The 22,942-nt window shown below is 43.6% G+C and overlaps 1 protein-coding gene across 4 annotated transcripts in view; it reads left to right on the forward strand.

Annotated features, from left to right (window-relative positions):
• Positions 1-22,942, forward strand: part of LOC101163046 (protein jagged-2) — a 69,015-nt gene that overhangs the window by 21,300 nt on the left and 24,773 nt on the right. For all 4 annotated transcript variants that reach the window (XM_020713456.3, XM_011490664.4, XM_020713457.3 and 1 more), the window contains exons 3-5: positions 2,660-2,717; positions 14,418-14,672; positions 15,336-15,396. In XM_020713456.3, coding sequence (XP_020569115.1) covers positions 2,660-2,717; positions 14,418-14,672; positions 15,336-15,396 — 374 coding nt within the window. The remainder of the gene's footprint in view (positions 1-2,659; positions 2,718-14,417; positions 14,673-15,335; positions 15,397-22,942) is intronic.

Consider the following 22,942-nt stretch of genomic DNA (forward strand, 5'->3'; position numbering starts at 1 on the left):
TTTGAAATAATTTTCCCTGATCTGAGCATGGAGTCATCATTCATTCATGACTCTTGCAAACACAGAGCTGCAGAATCCTTCAATGCTCATTTGGCCTTGTGCTGTTTTTAATCCACTGTAATGTCTTTTCCGTCTAAAACAAAAGCAGAAGTAAAACTGCTTCATGTATTCGTGATGACAAGCTGGAGCCGCCCGTTTGCCCTAGACTCACCTGCGACCGTCCCTCCCATGCCACGTTGGAGGTGGAGGTGGAGGGGAGGAGGTCAGTGACCTCCTGTAAGGCTGTTGTATCCCACCGCTCACCGTGTGACGGCTTGGAATGATAGCAGCCGCCTTGGCCTGGAACTCGACAGAAACTGTGGAGAAAAGGACGGATGTGAGAAACACCAACAACAGCATCTCGTTTTTGGAACGTTCCCTCTGATGCTATTCCTCTGTCTCGTCTGTGAGGAGCACAGAAACTGTTGTAATTGTTCTGGGGAGTCCCTGATTTATGAGCACATGGGGGGGGGTCACCTGCTAACTTAAGTTTAAGCACAAGTGCATTCCTCTAATTCCAAGCCGTTTATAGTCTTCTCTTACATCATTTTGCTGACTATTGTTTCCGTGCTTTGGTCCGTCGACTGCCTCTTCGGCTCCACTGTTTAATGATGAAGAAAGCGTGTGAAGGTGACCTGAATCTTCAGAAGGAGACGTCTCTTGGAGACGGCTCATTAGTGAGCGTGATGAGGAGAATGTGCGGCTCCAGCAGTGCAGGGACAATTGTGTTCCTGCTCGGCGCAAAGCAGCAATTTATTCATTAAAGGGACGGAGGAGACGAGCGGATTTGTCCTCAGTTAATGAAAACTCAAACCCCTCTGACTCTTGTAAATTGGTTTGGAGGTGTCAAGTGTCTTTAAGCAAACACCCCCTCTCCCCCGCACGCTAACACATGTGCACAGACCCACATTTGACTCCTGAAGTTGTCGTGATGCAGATGTCAAGGCCGTGAGTTTGGAGCTGCTGTCCTTCACAGACGTGGAGCTCGGCACCGATATGCAGCAAACAGCAGCAGCTGCCTGTTTCTCAGAGCTGCTCTCACTGACATTTCAAGTGATCCCAGGCAGACGGATGAGGACATGGAGACTTTGTTTCTTTACTTTAAGGGTCATAGTAGCTCGCTGCCTCATAAATCCGCTGCTTCCTGCTGTCAGAGAGCGGTCTTAAATCTGAGGCGTATCTTTAACAGCCGTTTCTGGATTAGATTATTGACATCACTCACTTTCTGCCTCCAAGGGAGTCCCCTTAAACCCAGTTTAGAATGATCTCAACATGACGGGCAAACTCTAAACTTGTAGAGTGATCTGCAAAATTAACCTCCAAATAGGTAGGAGTAAAGCTGGTGTAAGAGCTCAGCAATGGCACTGATGACAGGGCTGGACAGGCTGTGTTTTTACATTGTTCACACCGGAACCGGACTCTACCATTGGAATAATGTGACAAACCAGGCCAGACATCCGTTTGTCTCCAGTCATCCTCATTGCAGTCAACCGTCTCGGGCTCTGGGTCGTGGGAACTCACAGCTGCCGTCTTGACCTTATGCGCTCACAGACGGTCAGATTGTGGTCGGTTTGCTGTCGCCAAAAAAGAAAAAAAAAAAAGCTGCTTCTGAATCAATTTATAACTGTGGTTACTATGGGATGTTGGTCTCCTCTTTAGGGTTAAATGAACAGAATTCTGTCTCTACGACAAACTGCTTTTAATACTAACAGAATAAAGCTTGACGTGTTTCCTAAGTTATTAATTGTATTCAATGTTTTAACATTTTATTGCTTTATTATATTTGCAATGAATAATTTGACTACTTTCAAATAAACATGATATCATGATATGAGATCTTTGGTTGTTTTTATGGTTTTATTCTTTTTTATTGTTTTTTTGAGTGCGCCTGTGTGGTTGCAAGTAGCCGGCTAGGTTTAATAAAGCTTTGCTTATATTCTATTCTATTCTATTTTATTCTATATATTAAACATAGAGATCATGTTTGGTTGTCTACCAGTGCTATACTTTCCAAGTGTTCATACTGATTCTCCTCTTTACTGTGCACCTGTGGCAGGGATTGACTGAAAACTTTTTTTTTCCGAAGAAAAATACTTTTCTCGGCCAAAAACGGTGACTCTGTGAAGGTGATGAAACCTCAGCTGTAGAGATGCTGGCCTGTACCAAGAGGAAATACTAAGATGAGTGAAACTGCAGCTTCTGGTTGAGTCATGATAGATTCTGTCATATTTGGCATCAAATGAATTGAAAAACGGAGCAGAAACCACCTGCTGGGTAAAACAATGGTGCAGGTTTTCAGGTGAATGTTTTGCTCTTTGACAGTTGACTGGCTGCACCTGTTAACCAGCCTTAGGCTCATGGTAGCTAATCAGTAACAGAGTGTGGGAACCAGACCAATTTTCCCACCATGATTCACCGCCTGAGCGGAGCTGGGGTGTTTTAAGGAAATGCTTCTATGTGTTTATGAGGGGATGGCGGCTCACTGTCACTATGACGACATTGTGTTCATATCTCTGCATGTACATGAAGCTGATCTTGTTTACGTACGTTTCTGTGTGGATGATGCCACGTTTCTGAAGTGCTGAGTGATAACCCCCCCCCCCCTTTTCTTTTTTCACAGCGAGCGTACACGGTGATAGTGGAGGCGTGGGACTGGGACAACAGCACTCACAGCAGTGGTAAGGTTTCCCCGCTCAATGGTGTGACTGCCACTGCAGAAAGCCACAGGCTGAGAAAGTTTAACTCAGAAAACCTTTTCTACACAGAAGCATTGGATCTTAAATGCATAGACTAAATTCATGATTAGTCTATGGCCAAAAATTTTTTAGGAGAGCACCAATGCTGTCCTACAGACACACATATTAGATCCAACCATTAGCTTCAAATGACATCAGGATAAACGATAAAGCTTTAAAACCACATGGAAATATTTCACATTTCATATCCATCCAAAACTAAAATTTCTAGAAAAAAAGGAGAAATACTGTGGGTGTGTGGTGTACATTTAAGTATAAATACATGCTTTCCCAACTCAATCATTTATTTATCCTCTAAACCCGCTTAGTCCTGTGTAGGGTCATGGGAGGCTGGAGCCTATCCCTACTGGGGTGCACTGCTCAGTTTGTCAGTCCGTCACAAAGCCACAGAGAGACGGATGACATTAAGATTCACGCCTCAGCATATTTTTAGACCGGGGGAGGATGCCCGGGTTCCCAGAAAATATGCACGAGGAGAACATCCAAACTCCACGCAGAGGTCCCAGCAGTAAGGTGAAGGTGCTAACCACTCCACCACTGTTTGGGGAGCAAAATCCAGAAAACAAAGGTGGAGACCAGCAGAGTGGTTTAGAAAAGAACTGAAGACACAAAGAATCCTATGCGGAGGATCAGCGGTTATGTCTGCAGAAAGACTCTTTGTATACGTCTCATAAACTTAATTTAGGATTTACAACATTTTTGTTAATATTTCTTGTTTGTGTCAGTAAACTGTTGTTCATACATAATGTTCAATATGATTTGATTTTTGTATACTTTCCAAGGACATTGTATGTTTACTCAATCCCCAATCAACCGCTAAAAACGGCGGCGTGATTTTACTCTGGATTACACTCCCATGCAGCTGCTGGTTGGCGGAAACCTATTCCTGGAAAGCGCTCTGCGCTGTTCTTGACCTAAACTTTAGGCCACTGAAGGTTGCTGACCTCTGTGAACTGCGTTAAGCCTTAAGGCTGATTTCCGCTGGTCTGTCGGCGGTGTGTCTCCGTTGTGTTGGCACAAAAATGAGAATATTCATTTATCAATCTGAATGTTTTCATCGCCTCCGTCACGTCTGCCTTCCACGTCCGTGCCTCTGCACCACAGCGCAAGCTTTACGCAGGAGTTCCACGTCCCGTCGGTTGACGCGTCAATTTCAGCTCAAAAAGTCGGGGAACCGGAAACAAGTCCAGGTTTCAAAATAAAAACTTCCACTGTATACTTTCAAAATAGAAATTCACAAGACTTCATTTAATAATCACGGTGACATATCACGCAGTAACGCTAACACTGCGGATAACGCCACCACGGCAGAGGTTTAATTGTGGAGGTTCAAAAGCAAAACATCATTTATGACTCAAAGGTGTTTTACAAGGACTCGGTTAGAAAGGAGAGGGCATGGGGTTTGGTTGTTTTAGGGAATGGGAACATGGGAATAACAGGACAAACCCCTCCTCTGTGATCCAGGGGGGGTAGGAACAAAGATGCAACAAAGTTTATGTAAATTAACTGACAGTGGTGAGATGGACTCAACACAATGGAGACGCACCGCTGGCAGCCAATGTCTATTGGGGATGAGTCTCATGCACCTGTGGGAGTGGCTTGTACGGGTGCTTTGGGTTTCTGGGTAGTCTGGGTCCGTGGAGGGTTGTAGAGAAGAGCAGCTGCATCTTAAGAGGAGGACAGGTGTGTCCTGCGGTTTCCCTGAGGCTGTCATGAAAAGTAAATGTGTGACAATCGTAAATAGTTGTTGGGATATTACACTGCACTCGAGTGAGAGGCACACTAGCTCCTTACAGACCACATGCTTTATGCACGGGGTGTGCACGTGGCGCCTAAGTGCCTGTGGGTACCTGCCCACACACACTACCCTCTGATTGTCTAATTTTCTTATTTCTAACAGCCAGGTTGCGTGCAATGAGCGAATAAAGAGCACGCACCTTTCCCTTTGAACAGCACCAACAAGCTCTCTGCATAGTGCAGGGGGAAGGAAAAAAGGAAAAAAATCCATACGACACGCCTGTGTCTCACCTACTTCACCCTACTTCACCCTTACTTACCCCTATGTGTTCAGTACAAAATGATGGCTGTGGCATGCCTGTTAGAATAAATGGGCATAAACCGAGTGGTCAACGATCTTAAATGTCCAGAGTTGCTGCTGTTTTCAACAGCTTTGGCTTTTTTTTTAAATGAAAACTCGACAGCGGAAAACTTGGTTGTGCAGAAATGTCCTGCTTGGACTTGTTGATGAGAGGGATCCCATCGCAGTACTTTACTGGAATTCACTGCACTCCTGAGAGCGGCCTGTTCTTTTCTGGGGGCAGTCTGCATGTGTGGGTGCATGATTCACCTGTGGCAATGAATGTGACTGAAACACCTGAATGAAATGATTGGAACGGCTGAACGGATTCTCATGGCGATATGGGGCACGTCAGGCTGCAGTGGGAAGTGACTGAAGGCCTAAAGTAACCTGATTACTTCATGATGTCATTTACACCGCTCAGAAAAGTAAAAATACATGCAGAGCTAGTGGATAATAAACGTAAAATGTATAGTAGCCATAGATTTTGCTCTAAATGTTCTTAAGATAGAAACCTGCTTTAAAACTGACCATTTTAGCTGAAGGAGTGAACAGTGGTTCACCTACAGACCCGTTAGCTCGGTCCTAACATGTCTGCAGCTTGCACCTGAGTTTTTTAATCACAGAGCTCAATCTAGTTTATACTTGCTATCTGGACTAAAGCTGTTTTTTTCCCAGCATGTCTAGAATTAAAATGTCCTATTGAGGAAATGAAGGAATAAAACACTCAAGTTTTTCCAGAAAGCTTAGTGTCTTGTGGGACATCAGCCATGGACACGCTCACACGAACCACTGAACATGTCTTTTTTCATTCAGATAGTTAGACTAGCATCAAACGATGTGTTGTTATTGTGTGGCCACAAAGTCATCTTTTCCCATCTTTTCAGACTTCATCAACAGCACTGGGTATATTGTGTTACAGGGACAGGCAGCTCTTCACATTTATAATAATAAGAAGAATGGATTAGATTTATCTGCTTTTCCAGACACTCAAAGTTCTTCCAATGTGTCCATCATTCATTCGTACGTGGTGATGGTAACTACTGATGTAGCCACAGCTGCCCTGGGGCAGACTGACGGGGGCGTGGCTGCCAGTTTGCGCCTATAGAAAAACAGTGTTTGCTCTTGGAGGAGGTGAGTTTTGAGGCGTATAGAGATGGACATATTTAGCAAAACTGCAATGGAAAGACTTTTTACAAATTAAACGAGTCACGACGCCGACGTCTCCTTTGATGGATGATGATGAGCGCTAGTGCTGTGGCAGAAATGTGAATAGATCTGCTTTAGATCCATTGTTCACATCCGTCACCCCATCCCGTGGGTTGGTTATTCCCATAATTAGGATTTGGTGGAAACAGTGTGATTGCAAAATCGTGTTTGTTTTTTTTGTTGACATTTCTAGAATTTCAGTAAAGCTTTGCGCATATGTGTGATGAAAATGCAGCTACTGTCTCATCATTTTTGAAGCATTTGTATTTCATCTCAGGTTAGCATCTCCGAGTTTCTACTAAACAGGTTGCCGATCGTTATTAGTTGAAGCCACTTTCATTTCTTGCACAATATTGCATTGGCTTATCAGCATGAGTTGGTTCTGTTTTTGTGGGTTAAGCCCCGTCTTCCCGTCTTCCCCTCTCTAACCCTCATCTGGCCCTTCTCTTCATCAAGATTTGAGAGTGTGTTATCTCCTTGAGCTGTTAATTACAGAGCAGCTCCAGCCCACATCTCTCTGATGTCTGCTTCCTGAATGGCGGCCTACAACCGTCTGGCTGCTGCTCTCTGCTTCCCTAGACACCTCTGTGACAGGCTGGCATCCAGGCGGCTCGCTCAACCACTTGTACGTCTGACGCTGTGAGGGCCAGAGGGCTGTCTCTTCCCACCACGCTGGTCCTGTAGACCTAACTCCGGTTATCTTTTTTTTTGGCAATTTAACTCGGGACTCTTAACAGCAGACAATTGAAACTTATCCTGTTATAAGAGACACAACTTTGACTACAGTTAGAAAGAAACTGTGATAAAAAAATGTACACAACCCATTAAAACATCAAGGATGTCCACTTAGTCCACTATATGGGTTTGTTTCCACCAGATAAAAGAATTGGAAATCATCATAATTGGAAATCATCATGGGGAAAGAGAGGGAAAAATTTCACTGAGTTCTTAAATGATTTTTTATCAGATACAGTTTGTTTTTTGTCAAACGTACCTTACATGTTTCGGCAGAATACCATCCGCCTTCATCAGAGTCATCCAACCTGCATTTTAGTTTGGCTTTAAACAAAAAAACGCTGCTTTAGGCAAGAGCCCTAACCCTAACCCTAACCAGAGGCCTCAAATGGTTACTTTAGAAATGTTTCCTTAAAAGAGTTTGGAAAATTCCTCCCTGTTTGTATATTTATATACTTTTTGTAAAGCTGGTTGTTTAGGTTTAGGTTGACTGAGTGTTAACATTATTTGATCCTTTATTTATCCCACACTGGGGAATGTCTTCTCTGCCTTTTGACCCATCCCCTGGGGAGTGCGGTGAGCTGCAGACTGGCCTCGCTTGGGGGGTGACAGCTGTCTGGGCGGAGCGGGGATCGATCCCCCAACCCTTCGGTTGTTTGACGAATTGCTCTACCGCCTGAGCTAACCTGCCGTCCTATTGGCTGTCCTATGGGAAATTCCCTTATACCCTTTTCTTTACTGCTGTTGTCTGTTAGGTCACTGGAAAAGGAAAAGGCATAAAAGATCCATCCCTACTTTGATGGATCGATTATTGATTTATTAAGCTATGATTGATTCAGATTGATTAATTGATTTAATAAACCCAGCCCTATGTTTCTCCCACTAAAGTATCAAGCCAGATTTCGACGAAATTACTGAACCATTTCATGCATTTTAATGTGTGCTTGTATGTGGGGGGAGTTAGGAGATGGATGGGTGATGGGAGATGATATCTATTTTTTAATGTTTCCTTTTTGTTTTTGTCTTGGTTTTGGTTTTTAAAATTGGAAAATGTTTTTATGTGAAGCACTTTGAGTCACCTCAGTTAGAAAAGTCTCTACAAGTAATGTTTGGTCTGATGTAATTGTTGGAGCAGAGCTGGAGACCACTGAACAAGGAGTGTCCTCTAATTAGCATCACAGGTGTATTCCACCTGCTAATCAGTCAGTCTGCTTTTTCAAGTGGTGACCAGTCCTCCAATGGTGGCATGTTGTGTGTCAAACAGAGAATTGTCTCCTGAGATTATATAGAAGTCACAGACAAACATTTCTGAGGTAGAGGCTTTAAAATCCACAACTCCACTGATTATTCTGAAATTATAACAGTAGAAAACCTCCCTGGACTGGACTGCAGCAGGAACAATGTCATAACAAGTTATCCCTTCATTTATTTAACATATCTGTTAAAATGTAAAAATCATTTGTTTACATTTTGTATAAATCATTGTCCTTAAATCTTCTGGAAGCAGCTCCTGCTGAGCAAAGGCGGGGCAAAAGCCTGGACAGGTAGCCCCTGTAATGCCGCGCCACACAATCACACATGCACCTGTTTAGAATCTCAATATAACATGTGAAGTCAGTTTTTGGGCAGTGGGAGGAAGCAAGAATCCCTGGAGACAATCCACATGTGGAGAACATGCAAACTCCTCACAGACATGTCTCAGCTTGGATTTGAACCTTCTCTCGTGAGGTGAAGGCGCGAACCACTGTCTCACTGGGCTGCCATATTCAGGTAAACAATAGTGGCTTATTTACTCCCACTAATTGTTTTTTCCCTATTCTGCTGGAATTTCTTTTAAACTTTTGTAAAGTTTGTTGATTGATGACATCCCTTGTAAAAAAAAAAAAAAAGACAATGTTGCTAACACCAGAGACCTACAGAACCAATGACCTGCAGGACCAGAGACCTACAGGACCAGAGACCTGCACAACCAGAGACCTGCAGGACCAGAGACCTGCACAACCAGAGACCTACAGAACCAATGACCTGCAGGACCAGATACCTACAGGACCAGAGACCTACAGAACCAATGACCTGCAGGACCACATACCTACAGGACCAGATACCTACAGGACCAGAGACCTACAGAACCAATGACCTGCAGGACCACATACCTACAGGACCAGATACCTACAGAACCAATGACCTGCAGGACCAGATACCTACAGGACCAGATACCTACAGAACCAATGACCTGCAGGACCAGATACCTACAGGACCAGAGACCTACAGAACCAATGACCTGCAGGACCAGATACCTACTGGACCAGATACCTACAGGACCAGAGACCTGCAGGACCAGAGACCTACAGAACCAGAGACCTGCAGGACCAATGACCTGCAGGACCAGAGACCTGCAGGACCAGAGACCTGCATGACCAGAGACCTGCAGGACCAGAGACCTGCATGACCAGAGACCTACAGAACCAGAGACCTGCAGGAACAGAGACCTACAGAACCAGAGACCTACAGAACCAATGACCTGCAGGACCAGATAACTACAGGACCAGAGACCTACAGGACCAATGACCTGCAGGACCAGATACCTACTGGACCAGATACCTACAGGACCAGAGACCTGCAGGACCAGAGACCTACAGAACCAGAGACCTGCAGGACCCATGACCTGCAGGACCAGAGACCTGCAGGACCAGAGACCTGCATGACCAGAGACCTGCAGGACCAGAGACCTGCATGACCAGAGACCTACAGAACCAGAGACCTGCAGGAACAGAGACCTACAGAACCAGAGACCTACAGAACCAATGACCTGCAGGACCAGATAACTACAGGACCAGAGACCTACAGGACCAATGACCTGCAGGACCAGATACCTACAGGACCAATGACCTACAGGACCAATGACCTGCAGGACCATAGACCTACAGAACCAGAGACCTACAGAACCAATGACCTGCAGGACCAGATAACTACAGGACCAGAGACCTACAAGACCAATGACCTGCAGGACCAGAGCCAGGACCTGGTCTGACTCTGAGTTCTGACTGAGATTGACCATCACCTTACTTCAACAACTGCTAACCGTTGTATGAATGGAGTCTTGTCATCATTAGCCTGCAGGCAGAATCACTCAACTTCATTTCTGGAAAAAAGTCCGAATAGGCGGACAGATCAGGTGACCAGAGGCTGATGTGGGTTAGGATAGATCACGTTAACGCTGGTGGGGATGCAATGAGTCCCGAAGAAGAATTACAAAAAAAAGACGACATGTGTCCATCTAAAGATGGACACAGAACTTGTTGCTCTGCCGTTTTTTGTATTTTTTTGCTTGCAGCTGTTTTGCAGTGAGACTGCTTGTTGTCACGCGGCAGCTGCGCACAAACCAGCTGTTGTGAGAGAAGAGATGAGCTCCTAATGTTAGAGGCTGCTGCTGATCCGTGTTAAATTCAGTAACTCGTCTCTTTCAAAGTCTCTGAAAGACTTTATAGAAAATGTCTAAGAAGGACGACAACCTGCTACAAAGATTCTGTTTTGTGTGTTGTTGTTTTTGGACATCAGGGGTTCTACCATTACCCTAAACTGAAAAGACCATTCTGAGGCGGCACAGTGGGGTAGTGGTTAGCACTACGGCCTCACAGTGAGAAGGCTCTGGTCCAAGTTCCAGCTGGGTCCTCTCTGTGTGGAGTTAGCATGTTCTCCTCACACATGCCTGGGTTTTCATGGGCACTCTGGCTTCCAAAAACATGCTTCATGGGTTTTTTGATAAATCTAAATTTTCACACACACACTCAAAGACCATTGGCAAAGTGTCTAAAGTGTACCTCACCTTCACCTGCTGCAGTACTCAGGACACACTAAGAACTTGTATTTTATTTATCGGGAAATGAATTTGTAGAATTAGAAAATGTTTATATTTAACTCATAAGTCATCACCGTCTCATATATCTTCATATCTGTGCCACTTTTTCAAAGTAGCCTGTGACAGGTCGCGACCTGTCCAGGGTGAACCCCCACCAACAGAAGCTCGGTCAGCGGCAGCCCAGTGACCCCAGAAGGGATTAAGAAAATGGACGGATACTCCTTGAAACAGTCATGTGGTTTTTCCATTAGCACTGTGCTTTGACCTGTGCAGTCTTAGGGATTGAATGTTTTTTTTTCTATTAACTCCTATATGGGATCATTTTCCGTAGGGTAGCTGGGCGCTTCCTTAAAGATAGGGGGAGGAGCCTGGTCAAATGGCTCCTCCACATCCACAGGAGTCAGTTGAGGTGGCTTGGGCATGCAGTCCAGATGCCTCCTGGACGTCTCCCTGGGGAGGTGTTCCGGGCATGTCCCACTGGGGGGGGACCCTGGGGAAGACCCAGGACATGATGGAGAGATTATGTCTCTCAGCTGGCCTGGGAACCCCTCGGGGTCCCCTCAGAGGAGCTAGAGGAAGTGGCTGGGGCGAGGGAAGTCCCGGCATCTCTGCTTAGACTGCTACCCCCGCGACCCGGCCCGGATGAGTGGAAGAAGATGGATGGATGGATGGAATCATTTGATTATCCTCTCTCAAAAAGCAAAGAGCCACTCTAGCAGGATGTTGACTGGCTTTCACCAGCCTTCATCATACAACTATGTGCATTGTGGGATTTGTAGTACCATTTTGGGCCAGCTCCAGCATTGATCAGACATTTGGGTCTTTATTTTTCCATATGTTATGTGGAGGGAAAAAAACCCTCAAAGGCTGTCTAAGCTTGAGAAATCCAGTTTGTTGAAAAACATAACACAAATAATCTGATAATACCAGGAGGACGGAGATCCTGAAATTGATGTTTAGAACTGTAAATATTTTTCAAAGTAAAAGCAGACCAGTCCCTCTGGTGCTAAAAAGATGTTTGGTAGCTTTAGCTGCATTATCTGTAAAGCATCCAAAGTAAACCATCCAATTTATTGAATCGTTTGAAAGACCCACTCCAGGGAAAATTGTGTTTTTAACAAGTTATTGAGGCCTTTTTCTGATGATATAGGACATAAATTAAGAAAATTGAACTTAAAATTTCATTTCTGAGAGATGCTGGATAGCTCTGATATTGTTGCATCGCTAATGTTAGCTTGGGGGTGTTAGGGGCTGTTAAGGAGGAGGTGATGGGCCTTACTCCACGCCAACAGTCCATTGGCGTGCAAATCTCTGATGAACTCCTGCTGCTCTGCAGAAACTATGTCCTAGAAAAACGACAGAAGTTTTTGGATTTTGGCTAAAAACGACATCATCGTAATGAGAAGACTGCTGGGAACGCTTTGACAGCAGTTTAAAGCATGCTTAGAGAAAATACAGATTTGATTGCTGCATCAACATGTGAACATGCACTCACTTCTGAAATAAAATGTTATCTGGTAACATTGTCCTCTCTTAGATTCTTACTTATATCATAGAATAAAAAAAATGTGCAATAACCCAATAACTGAATTTTGCATGTACTGTAATGCACACCTTGCAGCCATTCATTTTCAAGCCTTACCCACAATCAAACATAACTGAAGGTAGTTTCTACGCTGCAGTTCTGAAGTCTGAACAGAAAAATGCCTTCTTAAAAGCAGCCTGGACTTTCATGTGCTGGAAAAGCTCTGTTGTTGACGTGAGCTAGTTTGAGGTGGGTCTCTCTCCGCTGGTCTTCCTAGTAACAACAGCCTCTCTATGCATGTCTCCTTCACGCCAGAGGAAGCTTGTGATTGGTCTATATTTTTGTATCGAACTGCTGGACATGAACAGAAGTGACTGTCTGGGTGTTTGGAGTGGTGGGTGCAGGACTGAAATCTGTGGCAGTGTGTTAATTCACAGTGAGACTCATTTCATCAAAATGGTGCGAAAATGGATTCTCAGTCTCAAGCTGAAAACTCCAAACTTAAGAAATTATGCTCATCAGATAAAAGGCACAAGGAGATCTGGTTATATTTGACAGAAGGATAATAAACTGCAGCTGATGAGGAGGGTAACATGTAGACATATAACTCAGTATAAACACTAAATGTGTGCATTTAACATGAAAATATGAGGAAATACATGTTATATATACAGTGCCCTTGCCAAAGGATTCGGCCTCCTTGAACTTTTCAACCTTTTGCCACGTTTCAGGCTAAACATGTCGATATAAAACTGAAATTTTATGTGTAGAATCAACAAGTGGGACACAATCATGAAGTGGAACCAAATTTATTGGATATTTCAAACTAGTTTTACAAATAAAAAACTGAAAAATTGGGTGTGCAAAATGATTTAGCCCCCTTATGTTAATACTTTGTAGCACCACTTTCTGCTGCTGTTACAGAGCTCCTTCTTCCACATGTCCAGGTGGCTTGTGGGTAACTTTAAACAACACTTTTTATTGATATCTTTAAGCAATGGCTTTCTTCTTGCCATTCTTCCATAAAGGCCAGATTAGTGCAGTTTACGACTGATTGTTGTCCTATGGACAGACTCTCCACCTCAGCTGTAGTTCTCTGCAGTTCATCCAGAGTCATCATGGGCCTCTTGGCTTCATCTCTGATCAGTCTTCTCCTTGTTTGAGCTGAAAGTTTAGACGGACGGCCAGGTCTTTGTAGATCTGCCTTCCATTTCAATATTATCAGTTGCACAGAGCTCCTTGGGATGTTTACAGCTTGGGAAATCTTTCTGTATCCAAATCCGGCTTTAAACTTCTACTCAACAGCATCTAGGAGTCGGACCTGCCGGGTGTCTTCCTTGTTCTTCGTGATGCTCTCCGTGCTTCAAACGAACCTCTGAGACGATCACAGAGCAGGAGCATTTATACGGAGACTTGATTACATCCAGGTGGATTCTATTATCATCATTAGTCATTCAGGTTCACTTTTGATCATTCAGAGATCCTCACTGAATATCTGGAGAGAGTTTGCTGCACTGAAAGTAAAGGGGCTGAATCATTTTGCACGCCCAATATTTCAGTTTTTTCTTTGTTAAAAAAGTTTGAAATTTCCAATAAAGTTCATTCGACTTCATGATTCCACTTGTTGTTGATTCTTCGCATAGAATTACCCTTTTATTTATTTATGTTTGAAGCCTGAAATGTGCCAAAAGGTTGAAAAGTTCAAAGGGGCCGAACACTTTCACAAGGCACTGTATATAGCCATGAAAAGCACTACAATCCTTTAGATTTTTTATTTTTTTTGCCTTTAGCAAGTTCTCAAAGTCGTAAGTCACAAAGACAGTCATTTGGACTTGGTTCATCTTCTATCAATAAAGATATTTGACTTCTTCTCTGTGAATTCTGGCTGCTTAAGCTGCAGCAGTACCTTCAGTGGCTTTCCTTTTAAGCGGGATGTCTTTTCTGTCCAGGTATACTTTGTAACGGGGCTTTCTTTCTGGAAAAACCAACTAAAAGGCGCTCTCCATGCCTCCCTTTCCTGGCCTATTCCCCGTCTCCTATTGGCCAAAAACCAGCTAGCCTAACGTCATTTCAGTAACCTAGGATGAGCATATGACATAACCTTAGTTTGGATGGTTTTTGACTCTGTTACCAGCTTTCGAGCAAAACTGAACCACACAAAAGGAATGTGTATCCTCTGTGTCTTTACATGTTACTTATGGTCTGCATGTTCTATAGATGAGGAGCTGCTTATCGAGCGGAGCATCCACAAAGGTATGATCAACCCCGGAGAGGAGAAACAGACTGTAGAGCACAAGACTTCGGTCACCAGCATGCAGTACACCGTTCGAGTGCGTTGCCATGAGCACTACTATGGCAGCAAGTGCAACCAGGTGTGCCGTCCTCGCGATGACTACTTTGGCCATTATGTGTGCGACCAGTCGGGAAACAGAAACTGTATGGAGGGATGGACGGGGCCAGACTGCAAAACAGGTGAGGGAGAAATATCAGCTCAGATACTTTCAAATACGTGTTTTGGTTCAGTTTCAGTCAGTACCAAGAATGTTGACTGGAAATTATGTGCTCAACATCACAAAGAGAAACGGAAGTCATGCTTTATTACCTGCTTAAATTTCACAGCACACAACTACAATATCACAACAACAAGACAACATTTACATAAAAACCTAGCCATTAATCACTCACTTCCCCTGAAAGAGTGTTTCCTTCATACTTCATGCCAAAAATACAGTCATATAGGCTCTGTGAATGACTATAGATGTCATTTATGTAATGGCAAACATCCATGTGTTAGATAAAACATAAAACACTGCCTGTATTACCATCATCCATGTGAAATGTGGCATACTTACAGAAAGTACACCAAGATGAAAAAGGTCAAACAAAACCAGTTCATCAATGTGAGACAAAGTTTGGCTGGAAGAATTTTGTGTCTCTCCCAGGGCTGAACACCAGAAACTGACATGTCATCTACTCCTTCTTGTTGAAAAAGGAGGGATTTTCTGCTTTGACAAAGATAACAATGTTTAATTTAGGGAATTAAGGACTCCAAGTTCTTACTAATAAAATGTTGAGATAAGGATTTTATCATAAACAACGTGTACTTTTTTCTTCTGTTCCAATATCTCCTAACAGCCATCTGCAAACCAGGATGTCACAGCATTCATGGAACCTGCAGCGTCCCAGGGGAATGCAAGTAAGACAGGATTTCTTTCCCTTTGTTCTGCTTCGGCTGCAGCGTTTGCTTCGTCTGGGCCGAGCTTGCGTGTGTGTCCTCCTAGCAGCAGTCATGTATGACCAGACAATGACAAAAAGCTGACCTGCGACTGACCGTGTGCTCCTGACGTTTGTAGCCCTGCAGAGCAGAGCTTTTGGCTGCATGTGCTGATCTGTGGAGATTAAGTGGGGGGGCAGTGTCACAGGGACTCGATGCTGTTTAAAACATGGAAAAACTGCAGAACTGTCAACCTGCAGTTACTTTTAGAAGCAAAAAATGAACCACAGCTGCCTCTTTTGAATTTAACACACAAAGAACTCTGTGCTATTGTGGGTATTGATAATAATAACATTCCTGATGTCTGTTTTAAACTGATCCTTTATAACATAAAACTGTCCATTTTGTTACAGAGTAGCTAGATTATTTAACATTTTCTGTTCAGAGATTGTGCTCAGTTATTATACACAAAGATGAGGTCTTCTTCTTTGGAATAAAACCAAAAAGTCCATGGTATTTGTGAAAATTGTATGTGTGAAAATGCAATGACACATCAGGAATAATCATAAAAATGAATCACATTCTAACAGAAAACAGGGATGCTAAAACTGCAGAAGCCAATTCAGAATTTTCTGCCCGACAATAAAACCTTCTTTTCATCTTTGATGCTTTTACTGTTTATTAAAGGTCTCTTTAGCCTTTTATAGTAAACTATCTTCATATATGATCATATATGACCCTTGGCACACTAAAGAAAGATTATTTTATGAAATATGGATTATCTTTGCAGCTCCTTTTCCTACACAGAAGGAAGATGCCTTGATTTCTGAGGCTCCGCCTTTCGCCCAGTGTGGGTGCCGCCCATTTCATGACATCATCCCAGCAGCGTCTTTGTTTTTCGCCCATGTTTAGCTGATCAGCGCTAGCTTAAGGGAGAAAGTGGGCGTATGTGTTAGCCTGGGGGCGGGGCTGGCAGAGGAGACTCTTCCTGGAAGGGGCTGGACCTCACTTTGTGATGTCACTATGTGAGAACACACTCAACTGGGAGGGGCCAGTGCTTAAAGAGCATGTTTTAGGAGGAATACTCAGAAATGTGTTAGTGGATCAAAATACCGCTTTGTTGTTGTTTTTAGTGAGGATAAACATCATAACACACTTTAAAGCTAAAAAAAGTGGGTTTTTCATGATATAGGCCTTTTAAGAAAATGTGGTAAAATAGAAAAATGGAAAACAGTTTTGTGAGGCTGGTACAGTTATTTTGGACTTGTTTCATAGTGATCGTGTTCTTCATTAAGTTAAGTGCCTAAAAGGGAGGGGGGTATGTTTAAGTGGCCACTATGAGCCAAAGGCTGTTTCTGTGTTGACATATCTGGCGGTGTGCAGATGGCCGACACTCTTTCTTTGCAATCAATTTTTAATGAACTGAAACACTAAAAATTAGTTCCCTGAAGGCGGATCTTCCCTGTGACTGCTGTTACGCATTCTTGACATTGTAGTTATGCTTTAAGGTTGGCCCTTAGAGGCCCCGTATTATCTAGGGCCCTAAACATTTGTCTGTCTTGCCTATCAGCATGTGGCCCTTTGCTGCACTGCTGCCCAGTCATGTCAGATGCAATGTTGTTTGGAAATTCAGTTTTGTGGGAGAAGAAGATACAGACTTAGTATAAACATTTTTTTTCCCCGGTACTCGTGATAAAGAAGAAGCTAAGGATTCTGTGTGGATAATCAATGATTTTATCCTGAAGCTGGTATGCATCCTATTGACCATAATTAGATCTCCAACCCGGTTCTGGCACAGTCTTGCTGCATCTCTTTGGAGTAGAGAATCTCCTTCAAAGTTCTTCTTTTCAAACGTTGGCAAGCTGAAACAAGCTATGTGGGTTTTCTTTAAACACTTAGCCAAAATGTTTAATAAAAATATGAAAAATTATTTAATTGTTACAGACCACATCCACCCAAAAGTTGGGCCACAAACCTTCCAAAGGACATTCCCACCAGCCAGTCAGGCATTTTGGTTTTTCTGACCAAAGCTGCAGGGTTTCACACAGGACTCCACAAGACACCTGGACTGAATTTGCAGCCTCAAAAGCTCCCTCCGGGATGAAACCTACCCTGCTCTTCCCGGATGTGGGGTTCAACCATCAGCTGAATCTCTTCTCTGGTTCTCTGTCCTAGACTCAACCAGGGAAGCTGAGATTTGTGGACCAGTTGTTGTGGCACACGCTTTGGCCTCGCTAAAAAAGGAGAAAGGGGAACCCCCTCCTCAGTTTTCCAATGTCTATGGATTATTGGAAAGCTCCAGGTAGGGGTGGCCCAGACTTCTTAGTCCACAGGCTCTGATTGGGCTTTCTTTATGGAATTGGGATTGAGGTATTCCAATTTTTTTTATGCCCTCCCCGCCTTGTGACATGAAGGTCAATAAATCCCAGGGTTGTTCTTAAATTGATTGGAGGTATTTTTGAATCATCTCAGCCATGTTTACACTTAAGTTTTAGTTTCGGTTTCTCAGTTCTCTGCTAATAACAGCACTGCTGTAGTACAGACTCCTCCCAGTCACACCTGTCCAGGCTTTTCTTGTTCCCACGTAACCCTAGTCCAGGCAAACAAAACAAAATTTTTCATCTACATTTCATGGCTTCTGGGAAACACATCAACTTAATTGGTCACGGCTAATGTCTTGTTCTTGGCATTTTTCAAATGAGATGTGGTGAGAAGCTCGGTCACCCACGGAGAGCTCGGAGTAGAACTGCTTCGTCTCCACATCCAGAGGAGCCAGTTGAGGTACTTGGACATCTAGTCCGGATGCCTCCTGGACGCCTCCCTGGGGAGGTGTTCCGGGCATGTCCCACTGGGCGGGGGCCCCAGGGAAGACCCAGGACACGCTGGAGAGACTGTCTCTCAGCTGCCCTGGGAACACCTCGGGGTCCCCCCAGAGGAGCTGGAGGAAGTGGTCAGGGTGAGGGAAGTCTGGGCATCTCTGCCTAGACTGCTGCCCCCCGGTCCCGGATGGAAGGATGGATTTCAAATGAAAATCTCCAATATTTAAGATGTTGGTTATTTTTCAGAAACAAGTCATCCCATTTAAGTAAAACTTTCCTTTGCAAGTTACTGTAACTTACATCTACAGGCCCGGGGTAATTTTTGGACTTGAAATTAGATCAACATACTCTGTCAGATTAAAAGTTTTAGCAACTGTGATAATTGGGCTTTTTCTGCAGAAAGTCTTTCTGCTGCACCCTCTCACTGAAAGCTGAGAATTACAGCAGGATGGAACCAAACCGGCTTCCGGAAGTCCCGCATCAGGCCTGGAGATTAGATGTGGTAAATAAGGAGCTCCTGATCTCACAACCAGGAAGCCGTTGGTTTGAAAACATGCAGACTGAAGGGAAAACTGTCCTTACAGATCTGCCTTTCCAGACGTCGTCATGATTCATCTAAGCCCAAAATGTTCAGTTATTACAAATATCACAAAAACACTGACTTGTTTGCAAACTCGACCAAGATTAGAAGCAGAAGTCAGTTTTCTAGCGTGTGAAGGTGCAATTGCGTAAGTAATGTTTTGATGGACTTACCGTCAGACTATCCGGGAAGTTTTGGAAAACAGAAGCAGTTCAGGACCACAGAGGTGTGCAGGAGAACAGTTTAGTTTGAAGGCAGGCGTTTCTTCAAGCTGCTACATGAACGCAGGACTCTGGAGGGAAATATGGAGTCAGTTTGAGCTGAATTGTGCAAATGGACACTATGGATCAGGGATCTTAAGAAACATTCACTTCTTTTTGCACAAACAGTGCCAAGAGCTTGAAGGGAAACCAAAAGAAAGGGGGGTGTTTTTTTTTTTGAGGATGCAGGATTGATTAATGAAGGCATCATAAAAAAAACAAAAACCTGACATTTCTCAGAGAAAATGGCCAGAGGATTAGTATCGGGAAAAACATCTTTGAATGTGTCTCAGCATGTTTTTGGAGCTTCCCTGGGATCAAAAATGCACCCATGCAGCTGAGAAAAGAAAAGTAGCAGTTCTTCATTCTCAGTGGGTTTGAGGTTTATGTTAGAACATATCATGATCATACCAGAATGTAATAAGGCAACCGTATTGATAAAAGTACAATCAGTCAGAACATCCAGCTGGGAAAAGGGAAGAGTTTCTGTGCACTCGGTATGCAAATGAGTCATTCCTGTCTGTGTCTTAAAGCAAATGGGACTTATTTTTCCCGGAGTGTCCGGACTTTAAAAAGTCCGTCCTGCCCGTTCCACTTAAAGAGGCCAAAAAGTTGAAGTTACCTGGGAACTTTAGAAGCAGCTGTTTCCTGTTTAGGCTAAGCTGTTTGGAGTTCACTCCTCCAGTCTGTCATTTGCAGGTCTTTGAAGGCTTCTGAACAGTTTCCAATGTCTGACTGTGAGGTTTCAGAGGGGAACCTCTTCACAACATTTACAGCTTCTAGGATACTGATATGGGGGGGGGGTGTTCTGGTTAGAACTGTACAAAGGAAATAAAGACAGAATACTTCAACTCAGTCAATGTGCAGATAATGTGATGCTGTCACATACGTGTTTCTCCCCTCAGCAGCTGAAAGGCAGCCTTTATGCTTCCAGATTGACAGATGAACAGGTGGTTTGCTACACAAACAGGTCCGTTTGCATTTACTGAAGAAAAAAAAAGGATTCGGCTGCTTTCATGAACTTCTTTGTCTCTGTGCCCATTTATAATAAATAGAACCAAAAGGGTCAAGAAATGAATCAGACCCAACGAGAGGAGGAACAGCGAGTTTGGAGATGTCTAGAAGAAGACCAGAGAGGAGGTCATGGGTGTATAGGAGGAGGACAAGAGAGTGGCGGGTGTGAGGGAGGAGGGTGCAGAAGAAAGGGTTCGATGTGGCGCCCCCTAAAGGGAGCAGCCAAAAGTTGTAACCTGCTTCATTTGAGCTAAAAGACTAGAAGTCAGATGTTTAGAATGAACTAATCCAGTTTGACTTTTTGACCTCAGGCTCCATTTGTCACTTATTGTTTGGACAGAGAAAAACTTTAGCACTAATTCTAAAAGAGAGTGCGCAGAAAAGGAGGTTGGAATTCCTCACAGCCTTATTGAAAGGTGTGTGCTTCTTTCATACTTAATCACTTTTCCTAGAAGGTGATGTGCCTCGGCTCTGGGCTCTAAGACGACCCCAGTTTCTCAGCACCAGCCAGAACAGTTGTGCAGCCCTTCCATGTGTCTTGCTTTTTCTGTGGTCGTGTGTTTCATGCAGACATAGCGTGTCCGTGGGCCGTCACAGACATGATCGAACATGAAGTGAAGCTGCTCATGATGGGGATTTGTCTGTAAAATGGTCTTTCTCTCTGAGTTTTCACACTCTGCCAGTCCGGTCAAACTGTTTTTTTTTTTTTTTAAGGGAAAGTTACAACTACAGAACATGAAAGATTCGGATTGCTCATCGTTGCTGCAGAAGGAGCATGTGTTTGTGTTCACGTTTAATTTATTGACAAGATAATCTAGTCAAATAGTTTGGGTGCTTTAGGTCCCTCTGTTAAAGCCATCAGTGTGTGAATGGATGAATGGGACTGTGTCTGAGAAGCGCAATGCAAAGACCATTTGACCAATCGGACGGACGGTTTCACGTTGTTGACCAATCGGATGGAGCCCTTTTATGTTAGATGCTCGCCTCCCACGTAGACGAGGGTCATTTGGAGAATAATTTCAGTTATTTTGACTCTTATTTAAAGTAAACTGTTCCAGTGAAATAAAAATGTTTTTGGTTATTTTGCTATTTGTTTATGTATCAGTAGTTATATCGTCATCACAACATTGATCATTAATATTGTAAATTGTGAGTTTTCCTCATATTGTGCAGCCCTAGTGTGGTTTTATGTGGAACTTCATCTAACTGATGCTGAAACTGCACCAGTTTATGCAAGAAGATGCTGATTGGAGGATCTCTAGCAGCAAAGGTTAATGGGAAATGGCTGAAAGCGACATAAAAGAGATAAATATTGAGACAAAGGATAAAAGGGTGAAAGAATTTCAACACTTTTTTATCTGATGACCAAAAAAAAAAAGCTTCTTTCTTTGGTACTTATTTGACTGATGATGCTGACAACAAAAAAATCACTCTTTTTTTCTCATTTTGTACTACTGTGAAGCGGCTTAGCAAGTAAATTCCATGAACATGGGAACAATGAAGCTTTATGTCATGCTGTTGTCTCTAGTCGTAGCTGATAAACATGTTTGTAGGAAAGCCTAAGAAATTGTCAAAAATGATTAAGACAACATAAAAAGAGGAAGAGGGGTTGATCGCCCTAAAGAGCAGAAACAGGAGGAAGGAGAGAGAATCAGGAGAAAAGCCTGGTAGTTTGACAGAGGAGAAACTATAAATGGGTGTTTGGGATCTTGTTTCTTGCACACAGCGCTTTCACAACCTACGCTCGCTCATGTAATACTACTAAGCATGTAGCTAGGCAACAGCAGGCCATGTCTGTCTTTTGGATTTGGGGGTGCAAGACTGGCCTCTAAATAACTCAGTGTTCCCACACATCAGCCCCCCCAGACCTCTGCCCCTGTCCCCCATGGGTGTGGTGTGTCTGAGGGGTATTATGGGCAGCCGAGATATTTTAGGCTCCTGCCGCCCCCCCCCCTGACGGGTCAGTCGGCAGGAGCCTGGTGCTGGGGCTTGTGGGTTCTGCCACCCTTGTGTTTTCGCTGCCTAAACCCATTTTCTTGCTGCTCCACACAGCAGCCAGACAGACTGTCCACACTGCAACCACCGCTGCACCAGCGGCCCGAAGCCGGGCACCGCCGCCGACCGCAGAGGGAGACGGCGGCAAACAATGCAGAGCCCGACACACACCCATGCTGCCACAAACTCGCTGCATCTAGATGGCTGTGTTAGAAGCACACATGTGTATGCGGGGTCCCTCAACACCATGTCAAACTTCAAAGTTCTGTAATTGCAGTCTTGTCTGCAGTTAGTGATCAAATACTGGCGGCTAAAATGATCATAAATATGCTGCAGCAGTGATTTTTGCTGCACAGTAAAAACAAATTAAAATAAAAAGGAAAAAAACATTTTAGGCAGTTTTTGTTGTATATTTATGTAATTGTTACCCAATGAACCAAATGATGAATAAATGTTTTGTTAAGATTTAACTTTCTTTAGATCATCCAAGTGAAGCCACATGTTCTATCATCATCTGAAGATATATGTGTCACCAGCAGATGCATATTTTTTTGTAAACGCCCTCCCAGCCAGCAGTAGGCAGTTGGGCGGCTAAAGAGGAGGAGAATCCCTCGAATAGAGGAGACGAAGAGGAAGTCAGTGTTGGAGACTCACTGTGAGCAGAGAAACACTGCAGCAGCTGATGACAGAGGAGACGACAACAGTCTAACAATCATCAAAGAAAGGCAATTTATGGAATCGTTTTAGTAATGAAGCACTTACAAAACGGAATGCAAGTGCTGTACAGCTTGAAAACAAAACACAATTTCAGTTAGATGCAGTACAATTGCAAACATTATTTTAAAGACATTTATATGATT

This window comes from Oryzias latipes, chromosome 22 (genome assembly GCF_053564925.1).
Source record: "Oryzias latipes strain Hd-rR chromosome 22, Olatipes_Hd-rR_3.1".
Lineage (NCBI taxonomy): Eukaryota > Metazoa > Chordata > Actinopteri > Beloniformes > Adrianichthyidae > Oryzias > Oryzias latipes.